Below are 17356 nucleotides of genomic sequence, written 5' to 3' on the forward strand. Positions count from 1 at the left end.
GGGGCCGCTGCTGTGTGTTGCTTTCATATCTTAAAATGCAGACCTTAAGGAGACCTAGGAAGACATCCTAACTCTTTCCACACTCAACCTAAGGAGGAAAAGTGCTGTCGATGACTTAGCCAGGGCTACTCTATGCCAAAGAGCAAAGCTGGAGATCCCGCTGCCGGCGGCCATCAGCCGCTAAGACGGCGGCCAACCGTGAGCTCGGTTACCTGGAAAGAAGGGATGAAGGATTTGGGGCGGCCCAGCATCTGACAGTACTCGAAGATTTCCGTCCTCTGGATAGCCTCGGTCGTTGCAAATTTCAAAAACTCTTGACTAAAACCAGAGCATAATAATAAAAGAAATTGAGGAGGGAGGGGAGGGGAGGCTTTTCAATCCTAGCAGATGAACACCATTCGTGGAGGAGCTTCTGCCCTGGGCAGATCCCCAGGACGGCTCCAAGACAGGAAAGACGCTCCGGACCTCCGGAGTGAATGTCCGGCCTCCTCTCATTCCACCTTCTTGAGGCTGGGGATGGAACAGAACAGAGCTCTGCACCAGAGGTGCTGGGGAGCAAAGACTGCAGAAAAGGGGGGGTCCTCCACCTTCTTTGCTGGAGGGTCCCCTAAGGCAAGCTGCTCTCCGTCCCCTTCGGGGCACTAGGTGCTCCTCTTAAACATGCTGGGAGTGAGTCCAGTGCCCTGAAGGTCTAGAACGCACACCTGTGCGAGGCCACGCCTGGCGTGAACAGAAGAGAAGAGGGAGTGATGTGGGGCCCCAAGAAAGGAAGGCAGGGACGAGAATGGGGAGGACAGCTGAGCCAAAAATCAAATGACATTCCCTATGTGTGTTCTCTCAGCCAAGGAGGAAGCGGGCTGAGCGAAGGAGATCCAAGGGGCTTCCAGACCCTCCCACGCGCCCCTACAGCTTGCCGTGGTATCTGAACTCATGGCCTCCCGGCTATCTTCAGAAACGCCCTCGTGCGACAAAAGCACAGGAGGGAGATGAATGAAACCCTACGCATTTCTTGCCACATTTGGCACAGACGGGATGTGACAAGCCAACCAGAGGCCATCAGAGACCAAGGCCAAAGAGAGCCGGCCACGAGACTGTACGTTTCCGCAGAGGTAGGCCGCCTGGCACAACAGTGGTCAGTCCGGGCTCTGCTCCAGGTCCAGCGTGACTCCACACTAGCTGTGTTAACCTGGGGTAAGTTATTTAACCTCTCTGTGCCTTGGTTTCCCTCTTCTGTCAAGTGAAGATTAAAAATATACCTTATATATAGGGTCAGTCGGTAATGATTAAAGGAAATGGTGCAAATAAAATGACTGTGTAAAATAAATAAAAACAAAAATAAAATATAGAAAATAAAATAAGTAACGAGTAGCTTGTGCACCAAGTCAGTGTAGGGATGTAAGGAATAAGCATAAACTTCTTCCAGCTCCCAGTTCTGCCCAGGGCTGACTCTGAGCCAGGCCCAGGACTGCCTAGCACAGAGCCCCAAGCCGCCCTCTCCCTGATGGCACGGAGGAGTCAGAAGAGGTGACCTCTGCTCATGGAACCAGGGTGCCACCCAGTGGTCAGAGGGGCACAATACACCCCAAAGGAACACAAGCGCAGTTTGGGGGAGCAGGACTGGGGCCGGAGGCCCCCTGTTGGTGTGATGCGGCACCCACTGGGCACCTCCCTGCCCAGCCCCATGCAGAAAAGAGACCCCCAGAGGAAGGGAGCAGCAGCAGGTGAAATTTACACAGGAAAATGGAAAGGTTGGGGGGGGGGGGCATGAAACCCAGCAAGGGCTCAAGCAATCCCCTGGAAAACGTCCTTCCTGCTTCCTTCCCCTAGAACATCACATACCTGTGGCTGCTGCCAAGCAAGGCCAGGTGGTCGGTCTTCACGGTGTAGTGGCCAAAGGGCACGTGAGCCATGAGGTAGCAGAAGTGAGCGGCCTCCACCAGCCCCTTCCCTGCTGCAGGAGGAGGAGAGCAAGCCCCAGTCACAGAGCCCGGCCGTGGGGGGACCCACTTGCTGGGCAGGATGGGAGAGAGATGACTGGGGGGCTGGGGGCTCAGAGGGGAGCGTCCTCACAGGAGCAAAGGGGACAACAGCTCACGTCAGGAGTCACGCCCCAAACCGCGCGTTCTTGGCTTTGACCTCGTTCCGTTTCAGCTCTCTTTGGCCAAAAGAGGTCTCTAGTGCTTGTCCCCCTCCTGAATTTGTGATTAGGAATTTGCTAAGCATTTTAGTCCTTCCTGAAGGTGAAAAGGGAGCAGATGCGAACACCTGAGCAAAGACACGGGCCGTGGGGAGCCGCTGTTTTTCAATTAGACTTCTTGGGGCACTAATGCTCCTCCTGCTGAAGTCAAACAATAGGAAACTTTTCCCAGGGCTCATAAAATTCACGATAATTACCAGCTTGTTCCCACTTCCAGAATATTCTCCCATACATTTCCCATTACCTCAAAACTGAATTAATTCAAGTAGTAAAGTACCCAGCACAGTGCCTGGCGCCCAGAAATGACTAAACAAAACCTTGCCCTTCTGACTGAGGGCTCTTTTCAGTTTAACAGAGTGTTGTGCCACAAAGTTTACAAAGACTATCATGATTCCTAGATGTTCTGCCCCTTGACCAAATTTGAGAATCACTGAGCTGGAACGTACAGTCGCCCCTGAGTGTTCATAAGACCAGGCTCACTGAAAGAGAATACAAGTGCAGACGACACAATTACCCAGGGTAGTTCGGGCAAAGACAGAGTTTGCTCTCCGGCTGAGCTGGTCACTGTACGACTAACCGTAACAGGAGGCGAGGGTCCCCAGAGTTAACTCTGTCTTCAGGGAAGTCTGACCAGGGATAGAAAGCCAGCTGCTGAGAGTTGCCTCCTCCAGCAGCACATCCCAAACCTCGGAGTCTGGACTGCACTGGCTTGCAGCGGTAATTCTGGGAAATGGAGCCAAGAATGATACTCCTTATCCTGGAGTTTCCATCCCCCAGACACAGAGGCTCCTGGGTCAAAGGAGAACCTGAGGCTGATTCCGGCCCTGCACAGCACCTAAGAGCCTGCAGACAGATGTTTACAGATGGCCTGGAGATGCCCTAGAGGAGAAGAGGGTGGGAGGGCTGGCTGCTTCTTACCCAGGGTGTCCCCCATGGTGATAATCGCTCGCTGAAGCAGCTCCGGGTCCCCACCCTGATTCGACAGAATCACAGCCAAGTGAGGCCTCCAGTCTCCCCACTGCTTGTCCGCACAGCACTGAAAGGCGGCAGATAAAATGGGAGATTCACTGACTAACGTAGCACTAGCCAGAGTGTAGAAGAAGAAAGTTGTCCATCTCCTAGTTTGGAGTTCGGGGAATGCGGCTTATACCGGACTGTAGCACTGTCCTTCATTGATTTCGAGATCTCCTTTTAAAAACCAAGACTCCTAGAAGGATGGGTAGCAGACAGACACGTGCACATACATACAATCATGGGAATATCGGAAGGTAGGTAAATAAAATGACACTATTGATCATTTCCTGATTTTCAGATTTCTTCCTGGTGCACCCCCGCCCCCCAAACCCAACACCAAGGGACAACATCCAGAAAACAAAACAAAACAAAACAAACCCTGATGTTTCAGTGGGAGAAGGAAGACCAAACATCCTTGATTCATGAAGAATCCACTTAGCCGGTTAGAAGTCAGGGGAACCCTAGGCCCTTAATACCTTACCACATGGCTTGTGTTTTCTGGTTTTACAAAGGCCTTTCACACACATCACCTCAGTTAACCTTCACAACAGCCCTAGAAGTTGAATTCCTATCGCCCCTTGAAGGATGAGGAAAGCAGGCCACGTGGCCCAGCCCACCACCCAGTCTCCACTCATCTTGCTCCTGGCTGAGGGCTGTGTCCCCTCCTTCTGGGGACAATGCAGGAGCAGCAGAGCTCCACAAGGGGGCAGTAGGGTGCACACAGAGTGGGGAAAGGCAAAATACCCCAAAGGGTGGGGTGTGGGCCTCCCTTCTCCAGAATGAAGAGGGATTTCAGGACAGGAAATATCAATAAAGAAACAACATGATGTCACAGAAACAATTTGGTCCCTGGAGTCCTGCCTCTTTTTTTTTTTTTTTTTAAGATTTATTTATTTTAGAGGAGCACAGGGGTGTGGGCAGAGGGAAAGGGAGAGAGGGAGGGAGAGAGAATTCCAAGCAGACTCCCCGCTGACTGCAGAGCCCCACACAGGGCTCCATCGCACGATCCTGAGATCAGGACCTGATCCAAAATCAACCGTCGACAGCTCAACCGTCTGAGCCACACAGGCTGCTTCCTACTCGCTTTGTGACCTTGAGCAAGTTTCTCAAAACCTTTTTTCCTCATCTCTTGAATGGAGAGCATCATTTCTACCTAACCGGGTAGCGTTGATAAGAAAATAAGGTAGCCAGGTCAAGCACATAGCATAATGCTTTGCCCTTAGTTTGCTCGTTATAAATGACACATAGGTACAAATACACACACACACACACACACACACACACACACACACACACACAGACGGAAGCCCAGCAGAAGGAACGAGGTGATTTTCAGACCGGTCCATCTCCCAGTCTGCTACACAGAGCAGGTAGAGCGGAAGATGGACAGTAGTAAAAGCTCAGATTTGGAGGTCAGAAAAATTCATAATTATTTGGTCTTTGTAATTATCCCAAGGAACAAAAGATGCTTTATCCAAATGCATTTTATGGTTACTCTTTGTTTATGGGGGGGATGCGGTGTGAATGAGGGAGATGATGACAAATCACAGGAGTAGCAGTTCTCACTCGCTGCGCCCTGCCCGTGAACCATACCCAGTGCTGAGCATTTCTCCTGTGAGCAATCACAGGCATTGGGTACTATTATTATCCCCATGTCAGCCAGGCTTTTCTTGCTGGAATGAAAGGAACAAGCAAAAGAAAAATCCTTGCTGAAAAGAACAAACACTGAAAAAAATTCTTGCTGAAAAGAACAAAAAAGAAGTCATTCTTCTGTCTCTTCCCCAGGTGATTAAAAAAAAAAAAAAACTCACTGTAAAGCCGATCTATGGAGAGAAAGAGCACTGAAGAGAGAGCGAACACCTAACTAACTTCAATGGGTCAAGCATGGCCGTTGATATGGGTTCCGATATTCTCTGTCCTGTAATTTTCACAGTAACTCTATTGGTGAGGCATCAAAATGCCCACAAAGAGGAAAGCCTGACATTCTGAGATTAGGTAAGACGGCCAAGTTCACAGAGCAGGAAGGAGCAGACTCTGGTTAAGCCTGTGATAGAAGCCCTCATCTGGGTTTTCTGGTTGCCATGTTTTTCCCACTCATTCCAAGTAACTAAAGACTAGCCTCTTACTGGATGCCACGATGCGAAGAAATGCTCAAACACTAAGATCAAATACCACACTGGCACATCACCCCTGGCTTCTCGGTTTTCTCACCTAAAAGCAGGGAGCATTTAGCTAACTCTCCCATCGCAGGGAGACCCAATGGACCGTACGCTGATGACATAATTTCCTGCTTTACAACATGATGCAATTTCACGGCAGCACACAGCCGTTCAGCAGACCCGTGAGCACTCCGTGTTCCCATAAGCCAGTGGGCTTAACGATGGGGCAGGAAAGTCATCGTTTCTCTTTCCTTTTCCAGGACTTGTCCCCAAGCAATAAGAAGAACAAAAAAGGGGCACCTGGGTGGCTCAGTGGGTTAAAGCCTCTGCCTTCAGCTCAGGTCACAATCCTGGAGTCCTGGGATCGAGCCCCGCATCGGGCTCTCTGCTCAGCAAGGAGCCTGCTTCCCTTCCTCTCTCTCTGCCTGCCTCTCTGCCTACTTGTGATCTCTGTCTGTCAAATAAATAAATAAAATATTTAAAAAGAAAAAGAACAACAACAAAAACAACAAAAAAGCAAAGTGTAAAGTCCGTTTTCATGAAAACCTAGGTGTCAGCAAAAACCCAGGCCTTGGAATACAAGAAAAAGCTGCCAAAAGTAATAGAGAGCGAACAGAGAAGAGTTCAGGAGGAAGCAGAAAGAGAATTCCAGAAGGGCAGGATCCCACAGCCATCTCCGCTGGCTGGGGAGAAGCCAAGGCTGCACAGATACCCGCAGAACACTCCGGATCATGCAGGAAAGGCCAGTCGGCCTGCAGTGTGGCGTTGGCCCCTCCCCAGCGCAGACCTATCCTAAACAATTGGCCCAGGGAAGACTTGACTCCTGTCAAGGATCAAACACAGAATCTATAAAATTCACTATAAAGATAAAAGGAGGGAAGTAACATGAAAAAATAGATGGAAGGTAGAAAGAATGGTCACTGGAAAAATGTTACCATGAAACAAAGAGGTATCAGCAAACATTTCATCCTGAACTTAAATAAAATTTAAGTACAATCTAAGTAAAATAACGAAACAATTTCTTATGAAGCAAGGGCCTAAAACTAAGTTAAAAGAACTCGAGAAAGATGGGGCGCCTGGGTGGCTCAGTGGGTTGGGGCCTCTGCCTTCGGCTCAGGTCATGATCCCAGGGTCCTGGGATCGAGCCCCGCCTCGGGCTCTCTGCTCAGTGGGGAGCCTGCTTCCTCCTCTCTCTCTGCCTGCCTCTCTGCCTGCTTGTGATCTCTATCTGTCAAATAAATAAATAAATCTTTAAAAAAAAAAAAAAGAACTCGAGAAAGAGACAGCAGACAAGAGGAAGAGGTAAATGTGACCTTCAGAGCTCAGGAAAGAACTGGAAGAAAAATCAAAGAAATCAAGACAAAAATGGCAAGAGCACAAAAATGAAGAGACAGTGATGAGAGCACAGTAAGGGACACACAGGATGGAAATGAGAGGAGGGAGAGACGGAGGAGGAGGAAGAGGAAGAGAAAGAAGAAAGGAGGAGGGAAGGAAGGAAACAAAAAAGTGTTTTAATTAAAGAGAAAATGATATAATCTGCATGTGTATATGTATATATTTATATATATACAAAATTATGCATACATGGAATTCCTGAAAGAAAACCAAAATAACGGAACAAAACTAATATTGAAGAATATAATTCAAGAAAATTTTCCTGAACTGCAAAATATAAACGCAGATACTGAGAGAGCATGCTGCGGAGGTGCCTGGGGGCTCAGTCATTAAGCATCTCCCTTCAGCTCAGGTCATGATCCCAGGGTCCTGGGATCGAGCCTTGCACTGGGCTCCCTGCTTAGCAGGAAGCCTGCTTCTCATCCCACTCCCCCTGCTTATATTCCCTTTCTTGCGTCTCTTTCTCTGTGCCAAGTAAATAAATAAAAATCTTTAAAAAAAAAAAAAAAGCATGCTGTGTACCAAGAAAAAAAACTAACCCAGAGAGTCAACATTAAGATAGATCCCAGTAAAGTTACTGACTTCAAGGATAAAGAAGGATACTCTGGGGCAAAGAGATCAAGTCTCTCTTCATGGGGAAAACATCAAGCTGGCCTCGGACTTCTCCTGAGTTCCATCCAACTCTAGACAATGTGTGAGATGGAATATATCCAGCCTTGCGGGTTCAGTGTGCAGCAGAGGGAAAGAAGGGCAGCCTCGCGGTGGGGAGCCTGGGAACAGTGTGCTCTCTCACTGTCCATGCACACAATGCAGGCGGCTGTGCTGTGGGAAAGGGGCAAGGTCTTTGGATCAGACAGATCTGAGCCAATCCTGGCTCCACTTCTCCAAGCTCTCTGATCTCAGGTCATTTTACATCTTCGCACCTCAGTTTCCACATCTGCAAAACGGGGACAATAATTCCTGCCTCTGAGGCGCCTGGGTGGCTCAGCGGGTTAAGCCTCTGCCTTTGGCTCCGGTCATGGTCTCAGGCTCCTGGGATCGAGCCCCACATCAGGCTCTCTGCTTGGCAGGGAGCCTGCTTCCCCTGCTCTCTCTCTGCCTGCCTCCCTGCCTACTTGTGATCTCTCTCTCTGTCAAATAAATAAATAAAATCTTAAAAAAAAAATAATTCCTACCTCTGTGTATTAAGTGAGATAATATGAAGCCAAGTGCTCAGCACAGAGCCAAGCACACAATAGGTGATTAACACACGATTATTATTTATGTTTAGTCTTTGAAGTCAGAACCTCTTGGGGCACCTGGGTGGCTCAGTGGGTTGAGAGTCTGATTCTCAATTTTGGTCAGGTCGTGATCTCAGGGTTGTGGGATTGAGCCCCAAGTCAGGCTCTGTGCTCAGCGGGGAGTCTGCTTGAGATAGTTCTCTCTCCCTCCCAGCCCCTTCTTCCCTCTCCCTCTGCCTCTCCCCCGCAAAATTAAAAATAAAAATCATTAAAGTCATCACCTCTGTTCCCAAGCTGTCCCCACCCCCTAAACCCCTACGATGCTGGGGTATTGAAGGAGTCCCATCACAAGGAGTACCGTGGCTGCTTGTGGGATCCTCCCAGACATGAACTGGAAGAGGGTTTGCAGTGGGTCGTTGGCGGCCAGCGTGCTGGTGAAGCTGCAGAGAGAGGCGACCGTTAGGGACAACCAAGCCAAGAGAGCCTCTTACCCATTGCCAGTGGGGCAACAGCTCCCCTATTTTTCTATTTGATTTCAGCAGCTCCTTTTGGAACATGAATTTCTCTTGGCCACTCAGTTATGCTTCTGCCACTCCCACTTTTGGGGGGCTTGGCAGGATCTTCCTTCCACCCCACACAGAACACCCTGTTGGGGGATATTTCCTGCACTTTGGCCCGACCCCCTAACTCTTGAGTAACCATTTCTCTAGGTTTTCTTTGTCATGGAAAGGATGACCCCCACGTCTCACGGGTCCCTGGAGAGCCCCAGCAGTCAACCCAAACCTGCTCTCCGTGGGTGCCTCCAACCAGTCGGCCCCCTCGACTCCCCCTCCCTGGAAGCAGCGCCCTCATGCCCTGCCCCCACCACTGCGGGCTGACTTCTTTTATGCACAAGCACTAAATAGCCATTTCCAGTAACCAAAGAGGCGTAGAACAGGGACCAGAAATGATCCTGCTGATGACAAACCGTGGGATATGCTTAACAAGGATATAATAAGCTCTATAGCCGATCTGAGATTTAAGCATACTCAGTAAGAGGTATTCTTCACAATTCACTGGGTCCCATCAAAAATCAATGGCCCAAGGCAAAAATCTGTAGCAGAGATGTATGCTCTAACGTGGGGTTGTGGGATGTTCATTTCCAAAACCCAAAGGAGAATCATCCCTCAGAACACGAGCTCGGAGCACTTAGTATAATAAAACTCCAGGGCTCCTTACCTGCCCTGAGCACAACCCAGTGCGCAGAGGCGTTCCTAGTCCCTGCCAGGACTGAGGGTTAGGGTGGAAGAGACAATCCACGGATGGAGAAGGGTAGTGTGACGGCCGTGAAGGCAGGTGCGATCTTCTCAGCCAACGGCCTAACAGCCAATTTATGGCCAATTTAAACTTGACTTAAGCTGTGAGGTTCACAGTTTCACAGCTTCTACCAACACGGGAAGAGGAACATTCTGAGGGAACATCCCTGTCGGATGCAAGCCTGCCCCTTAGGGGAGGGGGCCCCCAGCCCTCCCCACCCCCGCCACACGTCTGTCCCTGCCCTCCCACGGATCTGGCTGCAGCCCGAGGGGCTTACTCAGAAACCCTTCCTTCTCCAGCACCCTGACACCCGGCTCCTCCACTTACTCCCACTTATTCCAAACTCCTGGCCATGCAGTCAGCCTCCCATCCTGTCTTGTCCTGGTTTGGGCATTCTTCTTTGTCTCAGTGTGCTGGCATGAGCTCTGACTAAACACATCCCTTGGGTATTGTCATGTCCCTCTGCCCTAGATAAGGACTATGGCATCCGATCCCCAGTCGTATAAAGCCCGTCCCTACTGCTCCCCCATATCCCAACCTTCCTTTCAGTGCCCACATACCCCACTGTAAGACTAAGCGGCAGACAGCTCCTAACTCTTGGGTCTAAGCACCTGTCAGTTAACCATAATTGGTCCCCTATTCCCTCATTGATGGGACTATCTAGAATAGCTCCTCCCAAAGAGAACTACCAGATTGTAGAAACCTATGTAATTCTTGGAACACACCCTGAGAAATACTACTAAAATGTTTATTTATCAAGCAGGTAGAAAGGACGTGTCCAGGTCTAGGTTGTAAGAATCTAGAGAAGTGATCTCCTACGTCCGGGTCAGAGAAGAGAAATTGGAAAGATGCTTAGTGGGGGGGGGGGCTTCCCAGGGCATCCTGCTTTTCTCCCCACCACCCCACCCATTGGTGGGGGCAGGCCTCTCTGCTCCATTGGTCTCCTTGGCCAGTGTCCAGCTCACTCACCCACTCATAACCCAGCTGTAGGTCCTTGGGTCCATCTTGCTGGAGAGGAACAAAGCGTGGCCCCACAGGTGGTTCTTCATGGCCCACTCCAAGGCTTCCTGAAGACAAAAACACATCGCTTTCAACACGGCCCTCCTTACCTTCCTCTACCGACAACACGTGGTGGCGTTTGGGCACCTGAGCCACATCGGCGGGGTTCCCAGGAAGACTCAGAGCCTCGTCTGCGAGTGCAACAAAGGAGCTCTAACTGGCACGTATTTCTAAGATGTCCCTTCCCGAGCCTTCACTTTCTCAAACCCATTAGGCTATTAGCTGCCCCTCAGACCCAGTTTCCAGTTAGCCTTATTTCTTTAGCAGACATCACACAATGCTTTTAGGAACCTAAGCACCTCATCCCAAGGACTGAGCCTCAAAATACAGGGAGCAAGTTGATATTCGTGAGGGCACGTTAGAGGAACCGTTTGATTTTTCAGCTGTGGTGGAGACTGCTGGTTCCCCACCAAAACCCGTGCTCCCCCTTCCTGCATTGAATTTCCTCCTCCCTTGCACCTAGAAGTGGCTGAGTTCCAGGCTGCGAATGGGAATAGAAGTGATGTGTGCCACTCCCACACCTGCTCCTAGAAGCCCCTTGACCAGGCCTCCCTGCACTTTCCCCATCAGGCTGCCTGGAAGAAAGATGCTCAGGCTGAGTCCTTGAACTGCTCCGTGGAGGAGGGATACCCCGCTGTTCTGTTCACCTTCTGGGACTCCCATATGACTAGAAAGAAGCTGCTACTGTGTTTAAGCCAGTATGCATAGCGGTTAACCCACCCCACCTAACATTATAACTAATTGCTTGTTACCTACCAACTGTTAACTATCAACTCCATATGCCAAATGAATGACACCAATAACTTGGCAAATCGGTTAGAAGCTGTAAATTTTAACACACATAAAGACACACTTGCACACTTCTTTTCATTCAATTTTCAGAATTATTTAGTAAGAGCTTAATTTCTATTTGAGGTTTTGACCTGGTATTAATCATTTCCTTAGTACTCAAAAATAATGTGATTTTTGGACAGGAAGTCACTAATGAGGTAACTCGAGCTCCAGGTGCAAATTTCTTTGATCGTCCCAACATCTCCCACACTATCTTATTTGAAGAGAGAGAACAAATTTAAACCACTACCATTAGGAAATTCAGCCTCCCATCCACTACAGGGAAAAATGACATTCATTGAGTTGCTCTTTTCATATGTTAAATTATTTCACAACAGTATTTTTAAAGGGAATTACTAATAATTGGTTGGGATCACCACTTTGCTCAAAAATTTGCATCAAAAATATAATTTAACAGTAAGTGAAGAAATTGAGAAATTACACTGAGGATATTAATCTCACACAGTGCCAGAGAGGAGACACCGCTCAAATATTCATAAAGATATGAAAGATATTTGGGACTCTAGCTCCTCATGAGTCATTCTGAACTCCCAATTAATCCTCCTATCCGTTGCTCACCTTTAGGTCCAGGCATGACAGGTGGTGTGGTGGATGGTTAGAAGTCCAAGCTCAGACATCAGGCTGCCTAGATCTGAATGCTGGCTCTGTGACTCAGTAACTTTCCTCATTTGTAAGTACATAAAACAAGAATAGAACCTAACCTACAGGGTTTCTATGAAGATAAATGAGGCAATGCATGTAACATGTTAAATAAGTGTTGGTATGTAGAAAATATTTTTTAAATATTCACTTTTGTTATTGTTATTGTTACAGTCATTACTTAATCTTTCTTAAGGAAAGAGATTATTACACATTTATCTCTGTAACCCCCACTGGGTTCAATGCCTTAGAAGTAGTGACTGCTTAATAAATGTTTACTGAATAAATATATCCCTGGTGAAATTGCAGGTCCCTACTATATAATGAACAGGGGATGGCAGGTATATGATCCCACTGATCTTCACTGAGTATCATGCCTTGTGCTCACTTAACATCATTGGGGCACCTGGGTGGTTCAGTGGATTAAGTGCCTGAGTTCAACTCAAGCCATGATCTCAAGGTCCTGGGATCAAGCCCCACATCCGACTCTTCCCTCAGTGGGGAGTCTGCTTGTCCCTCTTCCTCTCTCTCTGCCCCTTCCCCCACTTGTGCTCTCTCTCTCAAATAAATAAATAAAATCTTTTAAAAATAAATAAAATATAGCCTCATACACAAATAAACAGATATTAAAAATTCAAATGTAAAGGTAAAGTCACAAAAGTACTTGAACTTTATTTTCATAGCTTAATTTTGAAGTAGGAAAGCCCTTCTAAATATCACCCCAAAAAAGTAATTTTGTACAGAAAGTCCTAAAAAAATAAAGAGCTCCTACAAATCAATAAATGGAAATAAAAAAATCCATCAGAAAAATGCAGAAAATCCATGACAAAAAACTCATAGACTTAAAGATATTAGACTTCACTTATGATAAGAGAAATGAAAATAACTACACTGAATTATATACATTTTTCAGTATTCAGTATCAATCTCAGATTGGCACATATTAAAAGCTTAGAAACACTGAGTTGGTGAGAGTGGGGGAACGGGCACTTATGTATTACTGTTAATTGGTACAACCTCTAAAAAGGCAATTTGTCACTATTTCTCAAAATTTCAAGCCATATACCCTTTGACTCAACACTTCCATTTTCGGGAACTATTCTAGAAATCATATATATATCTTCCCACATGGCAAAATGACTTTCGTTGTTACTGCAGCATTATTTGTAACAGCAAAAGACTTAAATCATCTACATGTCAATCTATCAGGGTTTAGTTAAATTAATTATAATTTATCTTTATAAATATGTGTAGCCACAAAAAATAATGAAGATGGTATTTGTATGTTAAAAGGAGCAGGAGTCAGGAAAATGTGGCATGGAGGCCAAATTCAGCCCACTGTCTATTTTGGTATAGCCCACAAACTAGGGATAACTTTTCACATTTTTAAATGATTGGGGGAAAAAATCAAAAAACTAATAATACTTCATTACACGTGAAAATTATATATAATTCCAATTTCTATGTCCATACATAAGACATGGCCACACCCATTCATTTACATATTGTCTGTGACTGCTTTTACTTGACAATAGCAGAATTGAGCAGGTGCAACTGGCCTGGAAAACCTCATACATTCATTGTCTGGGGCGCCTGCCTGGCTCAGTTCAAAGATCATCTGACTCTTGAACTCAGGATCGTGAGTTCGAGCACCACATTGGGTGTAGAGATTATTTAAATCAATAAAATTTTATACACACACACACACACAGAGTCCGTCCTTTTACAGAATACTATTGCCAATCCCAATATAGAGTGTTTACCAAGATATTTTGTTAAATGGAAAAAAGGTGAAGAAATGGTAGATAGAGGGTGCCTGGCTGTAGAGCTTTCAATTCTTGAACTTGGGGTTGTGAATTTGAACCCCATGTTGGGTGTAGAGATTACTTAAAATCTTAAAAAAGAAGAAGAAGAAATGGAATACAGTAAGCTATTAAAAATGGAGGAAACAATTATATATGCAGAAAATACCTGTGGATATTTCAAGACAGCATTTCTGCAGCCAAGAGGGTGGGAGGATTATTTTCTCCACTATATCCCCGTTATCTTTTGAGTTTTGAATCCTATTGGTTCAAGTTTATTTCAATCATACATTCCAATATTTACATTTCCTTTAACACTTTTGTAAAATGTGAGGGACCCGTGGCTCAGTCGGTTAAGTGTCTGCCTTCAGCTCAGGTCATGATCCCAGGGTCCTGGGATTGAGACCCACATCAGACTCCTTGTTCAGCAGGAAGACTGCTTCTCCCTCTCCCACTCCCCCTGCTTGTGTTCCCTCTCCCACTGTCTGTCTCTTTCTTTCTCTGACAAATAAATAAATCTTTTTTAAAAAAGATTTTTGTAAAATGTGAGTTTAGTTTCAAAATTAAATGAGGCAAAAAAATAGGAAAGTAAATAAAAAATAAGTAAATATGTGAGGTGATGAATATTATTAATTAACTCATGGGAAGGATCCTTTTACAATGTATTTGTGATATTTGTATATCAAACCATCACATACACTTTAAATATCCTACAATTTTGTCAAATACCTCAATTAAAAATTTTTGAATAAATAATACAAAGATTTAAATTGTCTAATTTACATATCAAAACATCACTTCATCTGTTGAATTAAAGTATTCATTATTGGGGGGCACCTGGCTGGCTCAGATGGTTAAACCTCTGCCTTTGGCTTGGGTCATGATCCCAGGGTCCTGGGATCGAGTCCCACATCAGGCTCCCTACTCGGCGGGGAGCCTGCTTCTCCCTCTCCCTGTTCTCCCTGCTGGTGTTCTCTCTCTCTCTCTGTCAAATAAATAAATAAAATCTTTAAAATAAATAAATGAATGAATGAATAAATAAATAAATAAATAAAGTATTCAATATTGGTAGGTATACAGTAGCTACAGCTAGTGGGAACATCATTTGTAAACAAACTTTCTGGAAACTAATTTAGTGTAGATGTGAAGAACCTTCTAAAAGTGCAGAAAATAAATAAATAGATAAATAAATACAAAAGTGCATATAGTTTAACCCATAGTTCCATTCTAGGACTTTATCCTTTAAAAAGTAAGAAGATGAGCCAAAGATTTATATAACAAGATGTTCAAATTGCGTAATTTATAATGGGCAGCAGCACTGTAGGTAGCTTATATATTCAAACAGTGAATTAGATAAATAAAACATTATATATTCATATAGTGGAACACTGTCCATTTTTTAAATGGTACATTTTAAGAATGTACCATGGGAGCATTACACCATAAAAATGCCATGGAAATATTATACCATATAATCTTAAGTGAAAAAATAGAAATAATTGTATATGTAATTTAATTTTATTTTTCATATACATGCATAGAAAAATGCTGGAAGTAAATATATCAAGATGTTAACAGATGTTATCTTTTTTTTTTAAGTGGAGAGCCTGCTTCTCTTTCTCCCTCTGCTGCTCCCTCTGCTTGTGTGCTTTCTCTCTCTGTCAAATGAATAAATAAAATCTTTTTAGAAAAAAGATTTTATTTATTCATTTGAGAGATGGGGAGAGCAGAAGTGGGAGGAGGGACAGAGGGACAAGCAGAGTCTCTAGTGAGCGTGGAGCCCAATGAGGGACTTGACTCGGGGCTCGATCCCAGGACCCTGGGATCATGACCTGAGCTGAAGTCAGATGCTTAACCAACTGAGCCCCCAGGTGTCCCAACAGATGCTTTCTCTTAGTGATAAAACTATACAATTTTTTTCTTTGTGCCTTCTGAATGTCTCAAGTGCTATAAAATGAGTATCTATCACTCATATAACTGGGGGTGGGTGCAGCATGGAGGGGCCACACTTGCCTTCTTCCTTCCATAGTAGAGCAGTTTAGTGAATTTCTCTACGATCTGTGCAGGTGTCTCCACGCTGGGGGGGATCTCCCCGGTGAGCAGGTTTGGGGTCCCTGAGCTCAGCACCGGCCAGTCCTCATCGGTCAGGCTGATGAGGTTGGCCACCGGCGGCTGCCTCTTGTACTTCTCCAGCTTCTTGCAGTCTTGCATCAGCAGCTCCGCGATGTCAGACCCCACCATGGACTGCAAGGGAAGAGGGTCATCCTGAGGGAGAATCCTACTGTCCCCATGCATGCAGCTGCAGCACCAGAGCCCCTGCCTTCTCCGTGAGGAGGTGTCCAAGCAAACACGAGACTCTCCTTTCTTGGATGGTTGTATTTCAAACTTCAGCTTCACTCTCATACACTCTCGGGTATTTTCTGCCTGGCGGGAGCCACAGACCCTACCAGAACTATGCACACTCTTACAGGTGTAACCCAAGCACCGTACGATGACCCCAGGCCCACGGAGGAGGGCAGGGAAAAGATTATCGTTAGCAAACGGGGTGGACATCTGAGCAATTTTTTCCCTTAGCCCCATTCGTCGCTTCTTTAATATTATATTTCGCAATCATGCGAAAAGTCAAATCTGTATCCCAGAGAGACTTGCACCGCAATCCAGCCAGCACCTGCCCACCCCTCAGGGCGGTCAGACTTTACCCCGTTCTGCCGGCAAAGGAGAACCAGCAATTGCCACAGTAGAGCCGAGTCTCTGCTCCTCTGCGTCTCAGATTTTAGGCTCTGAGCTGCTTTCTGCTGGCAAAATGTCATGATGTCCACCTTGTGTACATCTTCCCTATGGAGAGATTCAGGGAGCAAAGAGTGAGGGGCAGACTCTGTCTCCGCCCAGGACCGCAAGCTTCCCCCTGCATTGTGAGGATGCCAGCAGAGTGTGGGGCACTGAGAGAGAAGCCTCCTAACCCAGGGCTGGGGGACCGCTCTGTAGAACAGGAAGGGACCGCAGAGATTCTCTCCATTTCACAGATGAACAAACTGAGGCCCAGGGACTGCACGGGACAGCAGGCGAGAGCACAGACTTTGGAGTCAGACAACCCTGCATTTAAATGCAGCCTGCCACTTCTCAGCTTATACAAGGTTCTTATCCTGTCTGAAACTCTGCCTTTTCCCTGAAAATAGGGGAAAAAACTACTTCCATACAAAAGGAATTAGCAAATTTTGTATCGTATACTAAGTAATCAATAAATGGGCAATATTGTTTGGTTAAGGTCATTCAATAAAATCAATCACATTGGGACCAGCCCCCTAGGCCCCCACAACCAGCTCAGTGTTCTACCCCACATCCGTATACCTGTGCTCAAGTAGATTCAACGTTCACTTTTACTTGAAGGACCTGTCAAAATACTATGTGCTTGGGGTGCCCAAGAACGCTCAGCGGGTTAAGCGTCCGCTTTCATCTCAGGTCATGATCTCAGGGTCCTGGGATCAAGCCCTGCCTCAGGCTTCCTGCTCAGTGGGGAGTCTGCTTCTCCCTCTGCCTCTCACCGGAACCCAGCCTTGCTTGTGCTTTCTCCCTCTCTCTCTCTCTCTCAAGTGAATAAACAAACTCTTTAAAAAAAAAAAAAAATACTATGGGCTTTTCTTGGTGGCAGAAGCTTCAGGTTAAGAATAAGTTTATATGGTAGTGATGACATAGACAGGACTTCCTTACACTTAAAGCTGGCAC

At 46.2% G+C, this 17356-nt stretch overlaps 1 protein-coding gene across 10 annotated transcripts in view; it reads right to left on the reverse strand.

Annotated features, from left to right (window-relative positions):
* SEC16B (SEC16 homolog B, endoplasmic reticulum export factor) overlaps positions 1–17356 on the reverse strand; it is a 41394-nt gene that overhangs the window by 13762 nt on the left and 10276 nt on the right. For 9 of the 10 annotated variants that reach the window (XR_013967986.1, XR_013967987.1, XR_013967988.1 and 6 more), the window contains 7 exons: positions 16333–16468; positions 15647–15877; positions 10251–10348; positions 8344–8425; positions 3116–3233; positions 1840–1951; positions 213–318 (listed from right to left, as the gene is read on the reverse strand). Coding sequence is in view for 6 of the 10 variants with exons in the window: in XM_080824088.1 (XP_080680214.1) it covers positions 213–318; positions 1840–1951; positions 3116–3233; positions 8344–8425; positions 10251–10348; positions 15647–15877; positions 16333–16468 (883 nt within the window). In the remaining 4 variants the exon portion in view is untranslated. Of the gene's footprint in view, positions 1–212; positions 319–1839; positions 1952–3115; positions 3234–8343; positions 8426–10250; positions 10349–15642; positions 15878–16332; positions 16469–17356 lie in introns of all 10 variants that reach the window. The other variant, XM_080824087.1, reaches the window with a different exon arrangement.

The sequence above is a fragment of the Martes martes genome (genome assembly GCF_963455335.1).
Source record: "Martes martes genome assembly, chromosome: 15".
Classification (NCBI taxonomy): domain Eukaryota; kingdom Metazoa; phylum Chordata; class Mammalia; order Carnivora; family Mustelidae; genus Martes; species Martes martes.